Genomic DNA, 17,847 nt, shown 5'->3' on the forward strand with positions numbered 1-17,847 from the left:
ATCTCGACATAAAATTCGGTTCAAGGTGACATAGACTATAATTATTGGATACGAAGAAGCGGATCCCATTCGCTGAAGGACACATTCGGGAACCTCCTTTCATGTGGTTCTTCACCATTTTCTGGGGCATGCAAACTAACATTCGCTCTTGTTTAAATCTTTGAAGAACTCAGTAGATGAATTTCTGGGCCGATCATATATTTCATCATATATTTCGTGGGGCATTTTCAAGGTCAGCGACATTATCTTCGGCCTTCAAGCTTCGAACCTGCGTCGCATGATTGTTCCGGCTAAGAACAAGCAGTTGCCGACAAATGGGAATCGGACATGCCGTGACACTTTAATTAAAGGTTCTTGAAGAAGTAGGTCCTCTTCGAGCCAAGCATCAAAACGGAGGCCGCCGTACATTTGGAACTCTCATGGTGTGTCCCTCCGTCATGACAAGACACATCATGGCCCCGCCTTGCTTTACGGGCCTAGGATAGCGGCGAAACACTCCGATGGACTTTTACGACGCAGCCAATCACAGCAGCCCTGGAACTTTTGTACTAAGATGGCCCAAATCTACATTCGTGACCTCGTGGAGAAAGTTCCAGATTTAATCTTAAGACTCGGCTTCAGAGAATCATCAAGGCTTGCAATTCGAGCAAGCCACTCCTGATAAAAGCCAGCCATTTACCCAGTACTCTGTACCATTTCAACACAACATTCAACAACCATTTTCACACGAATTTGTCGCATTCGCTAAGTTGCCCAGTCAGCCAACCCCGGTACTTGTCCTCCATCGACCGAGCTTCATCATTTTCAAAATGGTGAGTACTTACCTGGGCCTTTCCTGCCCATCCTGCGCTGGGGCCTTCTTGAAAGTGCAGGATCTCGGCTTGTAAGACTTTGGCAGTTGATATTAGATATACCAGGGCAACTTCTGCGCATACATACTTGCATTGCTCTTCCCGCCTCTGGCAGTCGTTTTCCGCTGCGGCTGCGGCTCTGAGACTCTCATCTGTACTTTATTGTCGATTTGCGGTTTGTTACCTGGCTCAATCTGTAAGTCACGATGCGAGAAAGCTGGGTGTGTGGTAGGAGTCATGAGCTAACTTGAGAAGATGCTTGTTTGGTTGTTCATAGGACCGGCAAAAAGGACAGGGGAGACGGGACTGAGGCTTGATATGGAGTTGTTGAGGGCGCGGCTTGAGGAGTAGATTGTTCATTAGAGAAATCCGAAGACACGTGGTCGACGTCAGAAGATCACGGTTTGCTGCAATATCAACTTTGACTTGTCCACACAATGCACTCAGTCTCTTGGGCCTCCCATGACAGCTGGCGTTCTTTTCGATGCAAGGGGGGCAGAAATGTTGCCTTTCTCGATCGCAACGTCAGTTAACGCGCATTCAAGGCTGGATAGTTTTCCATTTGTCTTGAAAACATTTAGATAGAATCCTGACATTGAACTGGTGACAGGTCCCAAGGTCACGACTTGTTAGGGAATGGGGTTGATTGCCATTTAGACTGCCGAACCTCGGGATATTATCCCATCGGGATCACGGCAAAGTGTACTCAAAATATACGCTGTGATCGCTACATATGAGAGACCTCGTGAAAACGTACTTGTCGACCGGGCCAAATCTTCCGAATACCGAAAATTCGCTCCAAACCCAGGGGACATTGACGAGATGACTCTTGCTACATATGACTGTTTATTTTCTATTAATCATGCTTGCATCTATCAGCTTGGTACCTTTATACTATTCCGACAAAAGAGGAAGCCATGTGCACACTCTTAGGGCGTGCTTCTCTTTTAGCAACGGCTGCACCCAAGAAATGAAAGCCCTTCCCCCCTACGCGGCCCATGGGTTAGCACTTAACCCTTCCTCATTCCCAAAGCTACCAAATACTCCTTCTAGAACCCAAGAACCACCAATGCTAGAGCCGTGGCAGCAAAGGAGAGTCCAGACAGCGGCTTCATGGTCCCGGCGACGCCCTCCACTTTGACTGCCTCTAGAAGCATGCGCGGGGTGTAAGGACCCGGTGTTGTAGAGTTCGTTGCCCCATCCCAACAGTACTTCGAAAAACAGTCACGGCACACCCCAGGTACAGTGGTGTTTGTCCTATCCCAGCTACGAGACATGATGGCACATCCAACGCACGTAGGCCACTGCGAGTCAACTGTAGCGTTGCCCCTCGTGGCGACATCATACCCGTTCCGGATGATGGCATTCCGAACATCGAGTTCGTAAGCTGGTGTGAAGGTCGACACGTTGGAATTGAACACGTAAGGCGAGTGGGGGAGGTAGACAACGAGCGGCGCGGTGCTGTTGGCGGTCAGGTTCGCGGCATCGCATCCGAACATGGTAGGACGGGAGTTTAGTCCCAGATTGACGAAAGTATTAACATCGGGTACCGGTGGGAAAGTGGTACCCCGGTCTTGGAATAGCGAACGCTCGTAGGTAGCCACCATCGCAGTTCCGTTTGGCCAGTTGGGCCCTTCGCGATCTAGTGTGTCGGCGGAGGAGTCGACGGCAAAGATGACGTCGACTTCGCGCGCGGGCTGTAGCAGAGGCGTGAAAGGGATGTTCTGGAGGTCCTCGCCGCCGTCAACGAGAGTGAACTTTTTCGTCTGTGAATTCGCATTCGTTCCGTTGTTCCAGTGGTAGAATGGATCTATGACCAACGTTAGTCGAGATTCCAGACCAGGCATCGTATGGGACCTACTCGGTGACCAATCGGCAACATCCATGTGGTTTTGGTCCAGGTCGACAAGAATGTTGGTGAGGGAATCCTTGAGTATGGCTGGTACCATGTCGGTACTGTTGATCTGGAGTAGGAACTGATTGAATAATGAACTTGAGGTTCCAAAGACGAAGCTCAACTGGTCAAATCCAGTCACACATCTCCCGTGAGACGCGATTTTCCCAGCTTCGAAGTCTGATCCCACATATTGAAGAGGAACGAATCCGACGGAGTCGAAAGAGCCCAACTCCCATGGTGTGAATTCGTAATTGGTGGTGTTGGTGGAGAATAGGAAGGACTGGTGTTCCTGGCGCTCATCGGCCACTAGGATTGGCAAGGGATGTTCTGCGGCAGCGAAGCCAGTCATGTTCTGGATTGAGGAAAATGTTGAAACTAGGACGAATAAGCCAATGTCGTATACAGAGCCCAGTGTCGCTAAACTTACCAAGTTTGCCAGAGGCATCAATCAGTTGGAACGACAAGGCCCGGCCCCAGAAGTCGGTGAGAGTAGTGTTGAAACCACTGTCAACCTTTGCAGCAACTTGGTCAACGATCGCCTCGAAATACGCTCCAGCATTCGAAGAATCAGTGTCTCCCATGTCGGGCCCCTCCAAAATGGAGTTCTGGAATTGCCAAATGGAGGTCGAATTATGCGTGTCGACAATACTCTGCACCGTGGGGAAGTCGTTGGCGTACAGGGAAGACACGAGCCATCCGCCACCAGACAGCCCCGTGAGGTATGTTGCGGATTGCAAAAGACCGCCGAGCTGTCCCGCGCCGGTAGAACTAGGTGTGCGCTGATCGTACGCGGCGATGGCTCCAGCTCCGTTCATGAGAGCACGCCACCCGCCTCCCGACAGGGCAATGCCGATGTTGGGCAAAGCAGAGACATTGTTCGCGCTGTCAAAATAGCTGTCCGCGTCGAAGTCGGTGATTCCGACTCGCTTGACTAGATCGCGCAAGGCAGGTATGGTATTGGCCCGTCGTTTCTGGGTCCACAGCTTCTCGTCTGCGGAGAGGGACTCGAAGTCCCTGATCGCGGGCTGCTCGTTGACGGGGCAGTCGATGGTCGTGGTTCCGTAACTGTTTGCTGTTCCGTCAAGTGTCAGTGGGATGTGACTGGGACAACAATTCTGGTTGAGACGACTAACATGACGCAGCGAACAGCAGTGTCGGTGCAGTCGCCAGCGATAAAAATAGGGCATTGAGCATCATTGCTGTGAAGAGAGAGTTTCTAACGATAGAATGTCGTCGTTAACTCCCAGGCTACCTCCCCAAGGGGCGGCTCACTATATATACTCTTTTCACGGTGAGCTGGAATCACATTTCAGGTCTCATCGTTGTTTTCCAAGACGGACTTGCGGAACCAACAGGTCGCCTCGCCCCGTATTCCATCAAGGGCACCATCTCTTGGCGTGCTCCGTTAGCTTCTCCCGAGGGACCGGAATTGCCCCACAAACATTTCATGCGAAGGCTAATGACCGACAACATAAGCATTGAGAGCAACCACGATAGCTCATGGACTGGATTCTCCTCTATACGGTGGGTATCGAAGGGAAGGAAGTCAGCCGGAGAGAAAATCTTTGAGGTTCACCGAATAATATTACTGAATTCATGATTCATGGGCACAACAATTATATTACGGTGGAGCTCGAGAAGGCGCTGCCGCTTAGTCCGCCTGAAACATGGTTTGGTAAAACCCCTGCTTTTACGATGCAGCCAATAGGAGGACGTCGTAGCTGTTAAGCTTGTGCGCTGTGTATCGATCGGCCCTACCGTGACCCACAGCCAGGTTCGGTAAGGCTAAGCAGCTCGGCCCGGCCTCTAATGACACTTTTTCTGTCTTCTGTCTGGGTAAGTCCTTTTTTGCGCCGGCAACAGCAACTCTTCCGGGCCTGACATTTTGTCCAACAAAAAAGCCTCTGCCCCTTGAGCCACGAGCCTGCGATAATTTGACATTGATTGCAAGATGAGTGGCACGATGGATGTCCGGCCGAAGCCGAAGTACACTAGAGCTTCGGCGCCCAAGGTTAGAACAGGATGTCTGACATGGTAGGTGGCGGCCCATTCAGTCCGCGGCACACCATTGCTAAGAAACGACACAACTGACCGTACATATCCATCCACAGCAAGTGAGTAACTCTATCCTATTGGTTCCTCCGTAATCCTGACCCCGTTCGTCCAAAATCAGGATCCGCCACGTGAAATGCGACGAGGCCAAGCCGACTTGCAAGAAATGTGAGTCGAATATAACCCATCGTTTGATATATACGGCTGGACCAATCAAGAACAGGCCAGGTCAGCAAAGTGGTATGCGACGGCTATCCTGTAACGGAAGATAAGCAAGTCCCCCAGTCTAAAAAGTCACGAAAGACGCGCGCGCCCCAAAGGAACGAAGTGTCATCTCTCTTGCCTCTACCTCGGGCATGCCTGGACCCTGATGCTCTACGGGATCACACAGGCTCGGCCTTTTTTTACCACTTTCGAACATGCACCCTCCCGGATCTTGCATTGCCGCCCTACTCCACCTGTTTCTGGGACCGGCACATTCTGCCTCTGGGCAACGCAGTCCCGGCTGTGAGATGTGCCGCCACGGCTCTCGGCGTCGCTCATCGAGCATTCTTACTGGACGCTTCTGACCCTTCAGCATCCGAGGAAAGAGAACAGCTAGAAAGCATTGCTGTTCAGCAGTATAACAAGGCCATTGGCCATCTGCTCCCAAATGCAGCCTCATCTGGGGTGATGGACGTTCGAACAATCGTCACGTGTTCCTTGTTATTTTACTGCCTCGAGAACATGAGGGGCCGTCCAGATGAATCCATACAGCATCTAAGATCTGGTGCAAGACTGATCACGTCCCGTCCTCCTCACCTCGTGGCCGAGACAGGACAGACGGACGCGGGTGCAGAGAGTTCCATAGAGGAGATCGCCAGGCTGTTTGCCCGCATTGGCGTTCAAGCGTCTCTGTACAAAGAAGACGAGGTCGTACCGGATCTAAGGGCCTACATAAGACCCACCGAGAGAGAACCCCATGATTCGTCGCAACCCTTCGGCGATTTCGTTGTCGCACGAGACACGCTTTACGATCTCGACATCGATCTTGCCACATACCACAACAGGGCATTCGTTCTAGCCCAGGCTTACAAAAAGAACCTCCAACAAAGGGCCTCTGAACCGCCGATCTATGTGGACGGATTGGACCCAACGGCTTCCGTTCCAGAAATTTACGCCATTTACGGCCCATCGTATGCGGACGGCCTCGACATAGGCCCTGTCATCAGCAGATTCAGGATCTGGAGGCGGCGATTCGACAAGACGGTCCAACAAGCCGAGAAGAGAGGGCCAACCAAGCGCGAACGTCATGAGATCGCCATGCTCGAACTACGAAGGCGCGTATGGGAAACTAATCTCGACGAGATTCCCAGCGGATCCCCCGAGCAAGCAGACAGGATTCTAGACCAAGCTGAATTTGTTCTGCGACTCTTCTCCTCGAAACATCCTATTTTCACCCTCGAGAGCCACATCTCCCCATCCGTGTCATTCATCTGCTTTTATAGCAATGAAGAGAGACACCGACGACGAGCGTTGGATATTCTCCGCTCAGCTCGCATGCGTGAGGCAGTGTGGGACAGCGGGAGCTTGGTCAGGATAATTGAGCCTCAATTTTGTGATACCGAAAGAGGGGTTTTGTAATTAGTCTGATGCTGCCATCATTGTTCATGCTAGTGTTAATTTGGGTGTTCTAAGGCAAGCACTCGTGTTATCCAAGCGCAGACATGACGAGACGATTTCCTCCATTGGCACTAACAGCAGCCCCATTGACCCAACGGGATTCTTCGCTGGCAAGAAACCCAACAACATAAGCAATATCATCCGGGACTCCGATGCGGTCAGCCGCCGTCGTGTCTCGAATTTGCCCCTCCATATACCCTGCAGGAAGCAAATTCTGACTGTTTTTGATTGTATCAGTCGCCGTCAGACCAACAATGACACTGTTGAAGGTAGCCTTGGTGGTCTTGCCGAATTGCTCAGCGAGCGAGCGCGTGTAGCTCTGAAGGGCAGCTTTGCTCGCTCCATAAGTCATGGTGGGATCCAAGTTGGCCTGATAAGCCAGGACACTCGATATGGTAACAACTCGGCCCCCATAAGGTGGCAAATGCGGCAGGACAGCTGTGGTCAAAGAGATGGGAGCGAATACATTCGCCTGCATCACTTCAAGAAAGACCGGCAATGTTGTGTTGCTGACTGGCTGCACTTTTGAGGCGTCGCTAAGGACGGCGTTGTTGACAAGAATATCGATTGACCGGCTGGAAAGGTGTTCGAGAGTCTGAGAGACGACCTTTGTTCCAAAGGAAGGGTCAAGAGCGTCTGCTTGGATGGCGACGGCGGCTTCGACTCCGAGCTTGCGGCACTCGTCCAGAGTGTCCTGTGAAGCTTGAGAGTTGCTTGCAAAGGTAATTGCCAACTTGGAAAGACCCTTGCGGGCTAAGTGAATGGCGATAGCCTTTCCGATGCCACGAGATGCTCCGGTGACGATGGCTGTCTTGCCAACGAGTGACCAAGGTTCTTTAAAGCTGGGAAACGAAGTCATGTTGGTGTTTCTGAGGCTTTAGGGTTTTGGACTAAAGAGAGCGAATTTGATGGCGATTTTAATTGTTCAAAACTGAAATAAGAGACCGATAGGAGCCAATTTATGAAAAATAGTCTCGTGCGGCAACAATGTTTTGACCAGCCACGGCTCTGCAATACCTGAACATCTCCAAAGTCCGCTTGACGTATGCCTGCAAATACAGCAGAGGAATCACGCAGCGGGTGCTAAAATGGAGCATGCGGAGCGGAGCTGGGCTATCACGACGGCACCGAGAAGGGAAATTTCGGCCGGGCTTCCGGCAAGAGTGGAGTTCAGCTGGCAAAGTTGGTATTAGTCGCCGAAACTCAATGCCTCACCCCATCAACTACCGTCCTCCTGGAGAGGAACCACCGTGCGTAGCCGGCGCAACTCCCGACCGAATGTCCCCACGATCGACGTAAAGTCTCCGAAGTATCAGTGGTAACCACGGCAGTTCGGGGAGTTGACGGCATCCGTCTTGCGCCGACATGCAAGCAACACTATGCGGTGCCGGAAATGTTGTGCGGACTTCAGCAGGGAGAAATTCTGGAAAGCATCGGATTTGAAGATTCGTTCTGCATGAACTCAATCCGCATCATTCATCGCTCAAGTTGAACAGACTTGGAAACTTTCGCCTGTCGCCAGTGATGATTAGCTTTTTGATGCCGAACTCGGTTCACGCGGGGAACCCTTTCCTTTAAGCTAGTTATATAAAACAGAGCGTCCTGACGACTGTTCAGAACATTCTGAACTCATGACAACCATCCACAAACCAGCGAAGATGTCAGCTAATCATTTCTCGGGCCGTATCCCAGATGTCTTCAAGGCGTCTACGCCCACCGAGAAGCCTATTCACTACATCGTTACCGGATTTCTGCTCTTGTTGGTTTTCTACACAGTCGCAAGCCATGACCAAAGTGTCCCAGAAATCAACCCTCGCAAGGCACTTGAAGTTACTAACCGGCGTCGTATCAATGATTTCATCCACAACGGAAAAAGACTCATGGTTCAGGCCAAAGCGACTTTTGGGAAGAACCCGTATAGGATCCTTTCTGAATGGGGCAGTCTTGTGGTGCTTCCTGCGGACTATCTACAGGAGCTTCGCAATGACCCGCGCTTAGACTTCATGACCCCATCCAACGATGTTAGTGTTGTCGGCTCTGCAACCTATGCAGCTAATTTGAGTAGGACGGACACGGCTATATCCCGGGCTTTGACCCATTTACGGCGAAAGAGGGTCATCCACAAATGGTGACAAAGTATCTCACCAAGGCCCTCAGTTAGTATAGACTTCCGTTAGTGACGTGTCGGGGTCCTTGTACTGACATGGCTTCACAGCGAAGTTGACCAAGCCGATTTCTGACGAAGCCACGATTGTTCTACGCCAGGTCATGACTGATTCAACGGGTAATGCACAATTCAATCATTTTACACGTCCCAAGACATTTCTAATCATAGACACTAGATTGGCATGATTTTGTACCTCGCGATGAGATCATCAAGATTGTTTCCCGTCTATCCACCAGAGTCTTTATGGGAGAAGAGCTGTGCCGCGATGAAGAGTGGTTGAGAGCTTGTGCCGACTACACTGTCACTGCATTTGGCGTCGGGTATCAGCTCGGACAGTATCCCAGATGGTCCCGGCCATTGATTCACTGGTTTCTTCCCTCGTGCTGGGAAGTCCGCCGGCTGTTGTCCAACGCACGTCATGTCTTGAAGCCCCACATCGAGAGACGAAATGCCAAAAAGGCACAAGCTGTCGCATCCGGTGATACAACTGCAACCTTCGACGATGCGATTGAGTGGTTCAGTCAAATTTTCAAGGATAACTACGACCCAGCGACACAGCAGATCACCCTTTCGCTCGTCGCGATACACACGACAAGTGATCTGCTCCAGCAGACAATGGTAGATTTGGCTCAGCATCCAGAGCTTTTCCAACCTCTACGCGAGGAACTCGTGCGCGTGCTGGGAACCGAAGGGTTGAAGAAGTCGGCACTTAACAACCTAAAGCTTATGGACAGCGTACTGAAGGAGTCTCAAAGACTCAAGCCTGCATTACTATGTAAGCTGATCCCTCTCACGAAAACTCATCAGGCCTGCCCTGCAGAGCTGTTGCTGACTTCTGATTCCCAGGCACATGGCGGCGTTTGGCCACTGAGAATATCGAGCTCTCCAGCGGTTTCGTCGTCCGCAAGGGACAGCGCGTGATCATCAACAACACGCACATGTGGGACGACGAGTGGTATGACAACCCGGAACAATACGACGGATACCGCTTTTTGCGCATGCGCAACACCGATGAGGAGAAGCATGCCCATCTCGTGAGCGCCAGCCCAAAGCATACCGCGTTTGGCTACGGCCAGCATGCCTGCCCAGGCAGGTTCTTCGCTGCAAATGAACTCAAAATTGCCTTGGCCCATCTGTTGCTCAAATACGACTGGAAGTTGTCCGATGAGACGGGAAACCCTGAGCCTGTGCCCTTTGGCATGGCGTTATTGCCAGACCCCAACGTCAAATTCCTGATTCGGAGACGCAAGGAAGAAATCGATTTGAATTCGCTAGAATGCTGAATGTGGGATTGAAACCAAGACAATTTTATGCACCCCAGTCTTTAGTTTACCTTTGAAGGCACTTTGTTCAAACTGGAAGGCTACTTCGAGAGCATTGGACAATTCGGAAGTTGGAACATTGCGATGTCAAATAAGTGGGATGATAAGTCAATTAAGCTGTCTACTAGGTACTCAATCAGGACCAATCCCCAGCCACCGCCTTCGGGATCCCGAAGCGCTCGCTCAAAGTGACCCAGGCAGCCACAAAAAGCAAGATTCTAAACGCCTTTACATCGGCCTTCTCGCCAAAACCTCTATCTAAAGCGTCCTTGACCTGCTCGTAATCTACGAACCCCAGGTTTTCCACCTTGTCTTGCGTAAGTGTCTTCTCTAACATTTGGTGCAGCGGCCCACCCTTGGGCCACATGATCGGTGCAGTGAATGGATGCTTCTGCCTCTCGTACAGCTCTTTCAGAATGAAGGGCTTTGCCGCTTCTCTCAGGATCCACTTCTCAGTGAGAGCCTGCGACGCGACGCCGATGCCCTCCCACCACGGCCCTTGGTGGCGTTCGGGCGGGATCTTGTCGGGCGTGTACGCCATCTTCAGACTCGGCGGCAGGTTGTTGATGTACTCTGTCAGCTTGTGGTCGAGGAAGGGTGTGCGGGCCTCGACGCTATGGGACATCTCTGTCAAGTCGCCGAGGCAGCTGAGGAGGACGTTCGGCAGGGGCCCCTTGCTATAGATGTACTGCGCCGTATGAAGAGGGTGCCACTTCTTCTGCATCTTTTCGTGGATGGCTGGCTTGAAAGATTTGACAATGACGTCTTTACAGTCAAGGTCTGTCCATCTGTCGTTTTCTCTCACCCATGGAGAGAAGATGTCGATGCTAGGGTGCCATGCGAGGATGCACGGGGGCAAAAGTGTGTCGTTGACCTTCTTCATCGCAGGTGTAGATTCCCAACCGTGCTCGAAGGCTCCGGCGCGGGGAATGAGCAGCTTGATGTCTCGCTCAGTGGACCTTTGCATATTCTGACGAAGTTCCGAGTCGATCACCAGAGGTGAGCTTGGCATCGACAAGTCCGGCTCGCGCAGGTAATCCGGTGGGAAAAAGGCGTAACCGGCGAAGTGCTCATCAGCACCTTCACCGGTCAAAACCACTTTGACGCCGTTCTCGTTTGGAAGCGACGACAAGGTGAATTTCCCAACGCAGTTCAGATCAAAGTGATGATGTTCACAGTGATATGCGCAGTCGGCAAAGTTCTCCGCCAATATGCTCTCGTTGACCTGCGTCTTCTGTATCTGGACTCCAAGATGTTGTGCCGTTCTCTCTGCAATATCTGCGACAAGTCTTGTTACTGGTGGTTGGGTTCTAAGGTGGGTGGTGAACATACCGGACTCATCAAAACCTGACTCCTTAGGAAACTGAATAGTGAAGCAACTAATCCGACTGGTTGCATCCTTGTTGCCAATCTTGATACCCTCATCTCTTACAAGGTGAGTGACGATTCCCGCTACTAAGGATGAATCGATACCACCTGAGAGGTAGATGCCGATCGGCACATCGGCGCGAAGTCTTAGACGAATAGCTTCTGTAAGCCTCTCGCGGAGCCCAAGGACCATCTCATCCACGCTCCTTGTCTCCCCCTCCGTCTGTCGACACGTTAGCAGGGGTCCCTCATGATGCCACATATTGAAGATACCTTGTCTTTGTAATCGGCATCCCAGTATTGATGAATCTGCATCACGCCGTCTTTCGAAATCTCCATCCAGTGTCCCGGCGGCACTTTCTTAACACCCTTGAACAACGATCGACCATCTTGCATCCATCCGCCATCGACAATAGCAGCCACATCCCATTGAGGTTTCCAGCCCAAGGGAAGGAACGCCTTGGCCTCAGGCGCAACGATCAACCTATCTGTCCCATCTTCCTGTCGGACAATCGTCCATAACAGAGGCTTGATACCGAACCTGTCACGGCCCAAGATAACTTTACCGGCTGCCTCGTCGTACAGCACGAACGCGAATTCGCCGCGTAGGTGCTCAAGAAACTGAGGAGCGCCGTAGGCCTTGTACAGTGCTAGGATCACTTCACTATCGCTATGACTTTTGAACCTGTAGCCCCGCTGTTTGCACTCTTCTCGGATACGATCGTGATCGTAGATCTCCCCGTTGACGATGGCATGGATTGTTTCATCGTCGCTGTGGATAGGCTGGTTGCCGTCGAGCGTCAAGTCATTGATGGCCAATCGGCAGTGACCCAGCCCTGACACATGTCAGCCATCATGACAGGTTGTCAGACAATCACACCTCTGCACTGACCGATGAACCCATCCTGACTGACCCAGACCCCTTGCGCATCTGGTCCTCGGTGGGAGATCGCCTCGAGGCTCTTGCTCAGCTGCTCCCTGAGGTCCTGAGTCGCCTTGACTTTTCCGTTGGCCTGGGCTTCTGCCGCACTATTGGTGCCGCTGGCATATCCGTTCAGGGCTTCGGTGTGAAAATGCTGCCCTGGTCTGAGGGTGAGACAAGCCGAGATACCGCACATTTTGGCGAGTGTTTGATCAGCGATGCAACTTTCGTGAAGATACTGAGTCAAGAACGGTCCGGACTTCTGCTCCGTGCGTTGTTCAGAGACGATCCATCATAGCGACACCACCTACAGCTCTGAGCCGTCGTATATCAATGACAGGTGTCCCGACTCCGGCGCGGGCCGTGGGGCTGAGACTTTCGGGGTGGGTGGAGATGGGTCCGGGCGGATGGGCCCGATGTGGATCTATCCCGTCGGGCCGGGGCCAAATGGGGAAGGGCCGGGAACTAGAGTTTAAAATCTGGGGTTTGCCAAACTTGACTTCTGCATGAAAAGCCCCATACGCGCTAATCGTTGGAAATTGTCATGCGATTGAGTAGATTCCAAAGACATGTGCAGCGAGAGTTCGCCGGCACGTCGGTTGTGGACCAAGGCTCGATATGAGGATTGCCGCCGTGATCTTTCCTGTTCAACCAGCCATGGAAAGCATATGCATCTTATGACTCGGGTCGATGCTGTTCATCCCAGTAAAGTGACCAAAGTAGCGATTGTTTTCCCGCGTAGCAATGAATCAGATTCTTACATATCGGGCGGGACGCAAAGCTTATGTTGCTTGTTGCTGGAGGGATGGCCCAAGATGAGCATGACTAGTGCTATTAGTCCGGGTGCTGACGGCAATCTGTAGTGGCTGTGGAACACATTGATTTTCGCAAGTAATCATCCGCAGGCCCGATTGCTTCGAGTTCCATGCAGTGTCAATTATACAACTATCTTAGTTTTACGGCAGTGAGAAACCTCATAGAACCCTTCTTTTGGTGTCCTCAAGCAGCCCTCAACATTGCAAGGACACCAGCCCAGGTCTCACGAACAGTAGCCTGTATCTGGCTGGCAGGCAGAGAAAATCCATAAGTTCCCCTATCCCGCAGCTCAAGGGTGTATGTGTACTTCGACTTGCCAACACCGTGGATGTAGTCGGTGCTATCACCCGTAGTCGCGTAAAGCGCACGGCAAGCGTTTCCAATCGTGTAAGAAGTGCCGGAAACGCCCCGAATACTGGTGGCACCGATCTGCGCCATGGCTTGCAAAGCAGCATCATCTGGGGCGACGTAGCTGCAGTCATATCCGTATGCTACAACAGATCATGTCAGTTGAGTGCTCCAAGGGAAGAGGATGAAAAGCCTTACGCCAAAGAATGTACTGTCCGTAGGAGTGGAAGTCGATGTAGAATTGAATGCCCCTGCTGGCGCTCAGCGAATCGACTTGAGCCTTTAGGCCCCTGATCTCGGGTGTGTCCGCAGCGGCAGCGCCCTTGTAGGTCTCGGAGCAGGGGTTGGTAGATGCGCCGCCAGTGAGTTCCCACTTGTAGGGCCAGTTGCGGTTGGGGTCACGGCCAACACAGCTGCTGCCGGATTGGGTCTGACGGTTCTTACGCCACAGACGGTCGTTACTCTGGGTGTAGACGAAGCCATCAGGGTTGACGACCGGAGTGATGTAGCTTGAATTGTGTGTCAGCTAGTGTCTTTGCCCAAATCCTGCACTGAGAAACATTTAAGACGTTCGCACATACAAGTCAAACTTGTCGACCAGAGCCTTGACCGCAGAGTCGGAGGAGTACTTGGTCAGAAGTTGGAAAGCCATATACTCAGTGGTCTACTGTTGTGTTAGTCTAATCCTAATGAGCTCTGAAATGGGGTTTCTTGCCATGGTGCTGATCCACTCGCGAGCGTGAACGGTGCCGTGGAAGATGACGGCTGGCTTGGAGCCCTTACCTCCGCTGCCCCAGATGTGGATACCTGTCAGAGCACGACCCTGGACGGAAGTTCCAACAGTGACAATCTCAGACTGGCTAGGGAAGCCCCCTTGAAGGTCTCTAAGGAACTGAAGGTGGTCGGCATAGCTATGGTACGCGGTGAACCATGTCTCACTGGGAACTGTAGGAAGACCGAGGTGAGTCACAAGACGGAAAGTTGGACGACTTAATTAGTCAGATCGCCGCGCAGATCGCGAACATACCAGCGTAGACAGTAGCAGTCTCCTCCTCAGCGAAAGCCGCACCGATGTCCTCGACGAGAACTGTCGTGTTGACTGCAAGCTGGGAGATGGCATCGATATTCTCAGGAGATGCCACCACGTCGAGCTTCTCCTTGGATCCGGGATTGAGAATGGCAGCCGCCAGCTCGGTGATCTGATCAGCAACACCCTCTGCGTCCTCGGGAAGAGTAATGCGAAGGCCCTTGAAGCCGTTGTAGTCAACCTTGGTTGACTTGGGTACCACAGTGGTTAAGGCTAGGGTGAAGAATCCAGCCGCCGACAGGATGGAAGCCTTCATGGCGAGGTAGAATATAGAGGACGTCGGCGAGACACTGGAAATGGATCCGGGAGCCAAGATCAAGTTTGGCAAAAAGTCGCGACTTTGGGGCTTGGCACCAAGAGTGAGGAAGGCCTTGCCGAAGGATCTTGCCGTTGAGAAGACCCCATTTTATAAACATGAGGAGTGATTGAATGCTGCGTCTTCCTCTACGGTTTTCCGTCACAAGCTAAAGCACTAAAGAGAAACTCCCTCGTCAAACTGCGGAAGCGACAGGCTAAAGCGGTAGGTGATATTCCAGCTGGGGAATGCGAGAGCAGTTTGATGCGACTTCACCCGCCGCCAAGAGAGAGCCAAGAGGGAAATCGCATGTCTTGGCAATCTACCTTGCCAGAACAGGAAGTTCCCTGCCCTCAACTTCGGCAGAGTCCATGATATTGGGTAGGTGACTACTACTGTCAACTGAAAGAAGTCGCTTCGCTTACGGAAGGTGAAACTTACTGGGTATACCCAGAAATATGAAAGAGCACAGCTATCAAGGTGGTTCTTTTGTTACTCGCCGCAAGCGAGAGGACATCCGATCTGAACTTGGAAGCTGGTATAGCACATTGTCAAAATCGTATTGAAACATGATATAGGCGTCAGACTAGGAGCCGCCGCTTGCTATTGGTCCACCGTGGACTATTTGTCGCAGATTGTCCGAGAGGCGGACGGAAGGCGGGCCGCAGGTTCGCATATAGTGGGGTAAGTCTCGGCAGCGGGTCCGGCGGATGCCCCGGTCATCCCTGCAGGCCGTTGTCAGGTATGTTATTCAAGAGATGCCTTCTAAGACACGATCGATGGACAAATTAGGATGTTTTTTCTGCGGCCCGATTTAAGTATAATGATTTTCTCTATTATTTTCGTACGAACCAACACAATTATTCAGAAGTATCCCATTCGTCGCGCCACCATGAGCGAAACAGCAGCAAACAAGATTATACCACTCATGATGCCGAAGAACGCATTCAGATTCTCATCTCCACCCCAAGGGACCTTGACGTTCATACCAAACAGACCGCAAACCACGTTTAGCGGGACGATGATTGTCGCAATCACAGTGACACGGCTCAAGAAGTCATTGGTCCGGTTGCCCATGTCGATGTTATCGATGGACAGCTGGGCGAGGTAATTGCTGTGCGACCGCGAGAGCATGGTATCGAAGTGCACGAGACTGTTCATCATCGTTACCGCATGGTCTTGGATATCGCTGAGGTACAAGGCAATGTCCATGCGGGGGGTGACATCGTAATCTTCGGTGCACCGCTTGGTGAATGCGCGCAGGACATCTGCTTTGCCGCCGAGCAGACGCATCAGGCTCATGACGTTCTTCCGAGTCAGCCCGATGCGGCGGAGAAACACTTGATTGTCTTCGGGGCGGGTGATGAACACTTGATCCTCAATTGCGTCTGCCTCGTGTTCGATTTGGTTGATGCCTGGGCCGAACGAGTCGACGATGTCATCACTGGGACACAGTTAGTCATGACCAAGACAGGGGTATACACTGTTTCCAGGATGGTCCTTACATCAATGCGTAGCAGATCCAGTCACTGCTCAGCGACACCTGTTCCTTCAACTGCGAAATGCGGAAGCGGACCCGGGAAGCATGTGAGTTTGGCGTAAAGCTGAAGCTGATGATCCCCTCTCGAAAGACAACGACGTAAACGTTGAAGGGATGATAGTCAACTCCATGACCATCAGGCTCGTCCACGGTCGCAAAGGACCTGAAACAAGCGAAATAGTACGACGGAAACAGTTCAATCTTCTCCCGGCTTTCCTGGTGAATGATGTCCTCAATGGTCAGAGGGTGGATACCAAACGCCTTGCAGATGGTCCATGCCTCGGAGCCAGTAGGGTTGTTCATGTTGAGCCACCATACTCCATCCGGCTCCTCATCTGGGAAGTCGAACAAGGTCCGGATATTTTCACCGGGCAGAACAAGGTCCCCAAACTGCGCAGCGTGGATGGTCGACTCCAGAGCAGATGAAAAGAAATTGAATCGGCTCTGCTCGGGGTGCTGCTCGCTAACGCGGGTTTGAGCATTGCTCACGGCCTCAGCCTTCTCCTGCGAGATGGAGACCCGCTCAGTAACGACATCAATAAAATCGCCGTCCGCAGTGAACATGGGTGAGCTATGCGGCATCGCACTGTCGGGCAGATTCGCGAAAACCGTGCTGTCGGGGCGGTCCCCATCCTCCGCATGGGCCAGCGTCTCGAGGTAGTCGAAGTCGATATACAACCTGTCTTTGGGATGCACCTGGTCTCGCGAGTGCGTGCCGTCAACCTCCGTCGTTGCCAAGCCCAGCGAGTTGCGGTGGCCACATGTATTGTGTGAGCGGCTGTGGCAGCTCCGGCTACTGCCAAGAGGCTTGTCTGGGACACCTTCGTAGCCGTCTTCGTCCTCGCTATCGCTGTCCGGCCGATGCTCCTGGCCGCGGCGACGTGCTGCGGCGAACGCCTTGACCGAATTCGGTGGCGAGACCGTGCGCCTGGTCGAGTCAAAGGTCGGACGGCGGCTTAGGGGTTGCATCGTCGGCGAGCCAAGGAAGGCGTCGAGAATGTCTTCGCGGGTCGAGGCATGGTCGGCGCTTCTATCGCGAGGACGCGGGCTGGGTCCAGCTTGGCGAGCACTCAAAGGAGAGAGAGGAGCGGATGCATCCTGGGCCCGGGTGGGCTTGGTCGTCTCCTTCTCGGGCATGTTGGATATTGAGGATTGGTATATTAGATCCGAAGGTAGGTTGGATGAGCGAGGTGTTGTTGGGGGACCATTCTCTTTCGAGATGGCACACTTGTAATGTAAGTTCGATGAAGCAATCTGGTGAGAGGATCTTGGAGCTCCTTATGGTGGTTGACGAGAAACGTGTGCCATTCTCAAAGGGTTATTCAGAAAGATAGAAGAGCGGTCGGCGATGATTGTTGTATGACAGTAGGTCTCTGCGATTCACCTTCTCGTCAGGTGTCGTCTCATGATCAACCGGTTGATGTAGTTGCGACTTGGCAAAAGTCCAATAAGGCAATCGACGGTGTTTTGCATGGATTCAGATAATGTGGTAAGGATGGATGCCGAAGAGAAAAAAAGAC

General features: G+C 52.2%; 7 protein-coding genes across 7 annotated transcripts; 2 read left to right on the plus strand and 5 right to left on the minus strand.

The window, feature by feature from the left end:
- Nucleotides 1-1,900: 1,900 nt before the first annotated feature.
- On the minus strand, nt 1,901-3,935 carry GCG54_00008261 (Lysophospholipase 1; the record flags this gene model as incomplete). Its single annotated transcript, XM_045408229.1, has 3 exons — nt 1,901-2,661; nt 2,713-3,123; nt 3,176-3,935. 3 exons carry the CDS (start codon nt 3,933-3,935, stop codon nt 1,901-1,903), a joined length of 1,932 nt encoding a protein of 643 aa, XP_045257963.1.
- Nucleotides 3,936-4,936: 1,001 nt separating this feature from the next.
- GCG54_00008262 (uncharacterized protein) lies at nt 4,937-6,423 on the plus strand (the record flags this gene model as incomplete). The annotated part of the gene is made up of 2 exons (XM_045408230.1): nt 4,937-4,968; nt 5,019-6,423. 2 exons carry the CDS (start codon nt 4,937-4,939, stop codon nt 6,421-6,423), a joined length of 1,437 nt encoding a protein of 478 aa, XP_045257964.1.
- A 67-nt stretch (nt 6,424-6,490) lies between these two features.
- Nucleotides 6,491-7,321, minus strand: GCG54_00008263 (Short chain dehydrogenase asqE; the record flags this gene model as incomplete). The annotated part of the gene is made up of 1 exon (XM_045408231.1): nt 6,491-7,321. One exon carries the CDS (start codon nt 7,319-7,321, stop codon nt 6,491-6,493), a length of 831 nt encoding a protein of 276 aa, XP_045257965.1.
- A 799-nt stretch (nt 7,322-8,120) lies between these two features.
- GCG54_00008264 (Cytochrome P450 monooxygenase eqxH) lies at nt 8,121-9,912 on the plus strand (the record flags this gene model as incomplete). Its single annotated transcript, XM_045408232.1, has 5 exons — nt 8,121-8,483; nt 8,528-8,618; nt 8,678-8,746; nt 8,805-9,404; nt 9,476-9,912. 5 exons carry the CDS (start codon nt 8,121-8,123, stop codon nt 9,910-9,912), a joined length of 1,560 nt encoding a protein of 519 aa, XP_045257966.1.
- A 175-nt stretch (nt 9,913-10,087) lies between these two features.
- Nucleotides 10,088-12,437, minus strand: GCG54_00008265 (putative asparagine synthetase [glutamine-hydrolyzing]; the record flags this gene model as incomplete). Its single annotated transcript, XM_045408233.1, has 4 exons — nt 10,088-11,229; nt 11,284-11,542; nt 11,593-12,155; nt 12,212-12,437. 4 exons carry the CDS (start codon nt 12,435-12,437, stop codon nt 10,088-10,090), a joined length of 2,190 nt encoding a protein of 729 aa, XP_045257967.1.
- Nucleotides 12,438-13,240: 803 nt separating this feature from the next.
- On the minus strand, nt 13,241-14,748 carry GCG54_00008266 (Metallocarboxypeptidase A; the record flags this gene model as incomplete). Its single annotated transcript, XM_045408234.1, has 5 exons — nt 13,241-13,548; nt 13,604-13,914; nt 13,987-14,069; nt 14,151-14,350; nt 14,433-14,748. 5 exons carry the CDS (start codon nt 14,746-14,748, stop codon nt 13,241-13,243), a joined length of 1,218 nt encoding a protein of 405 aa, XP_045257968.1.
- A 903-nt stretch (nt 14,749-15,651) lies between these two features.
- GCG54_00008267 (putative metal ion transporter C27B12.12c) lies at nt 15,652-17,464 on the minus strand (the record flags this gene model as incomplete). Its single annotated transcript, XM_045408235.1, has 2 exons — nt 15,652-16,231; nt 16,293-17,464. 2 exons carry the CDS (start codon nt 17,462-17,464, stop codon nt 15,652-15,654), a joined length of 1,752 nt encoding a protein of 583 aa, XP_045257969.1.
- Nucleotides 17,465-17,847: the final 383 nt, after the last annotated feature.

This window comes from Colletotrichum gloeosporioides, assembly GCF_011800055.1.
Source record: "Colletotrichum gloeosporioides strain Lc1 chromosome Unknown consensus_91, whole genome shotgun sequence".
NCBI classification, from domain to species: Eukaryota; Fungi; Ascomycota; class Sordariomycetes; order Glomerellales; family Glomerellaceae; genus Colletotrichum; species Colletotrichum gloeosporioides.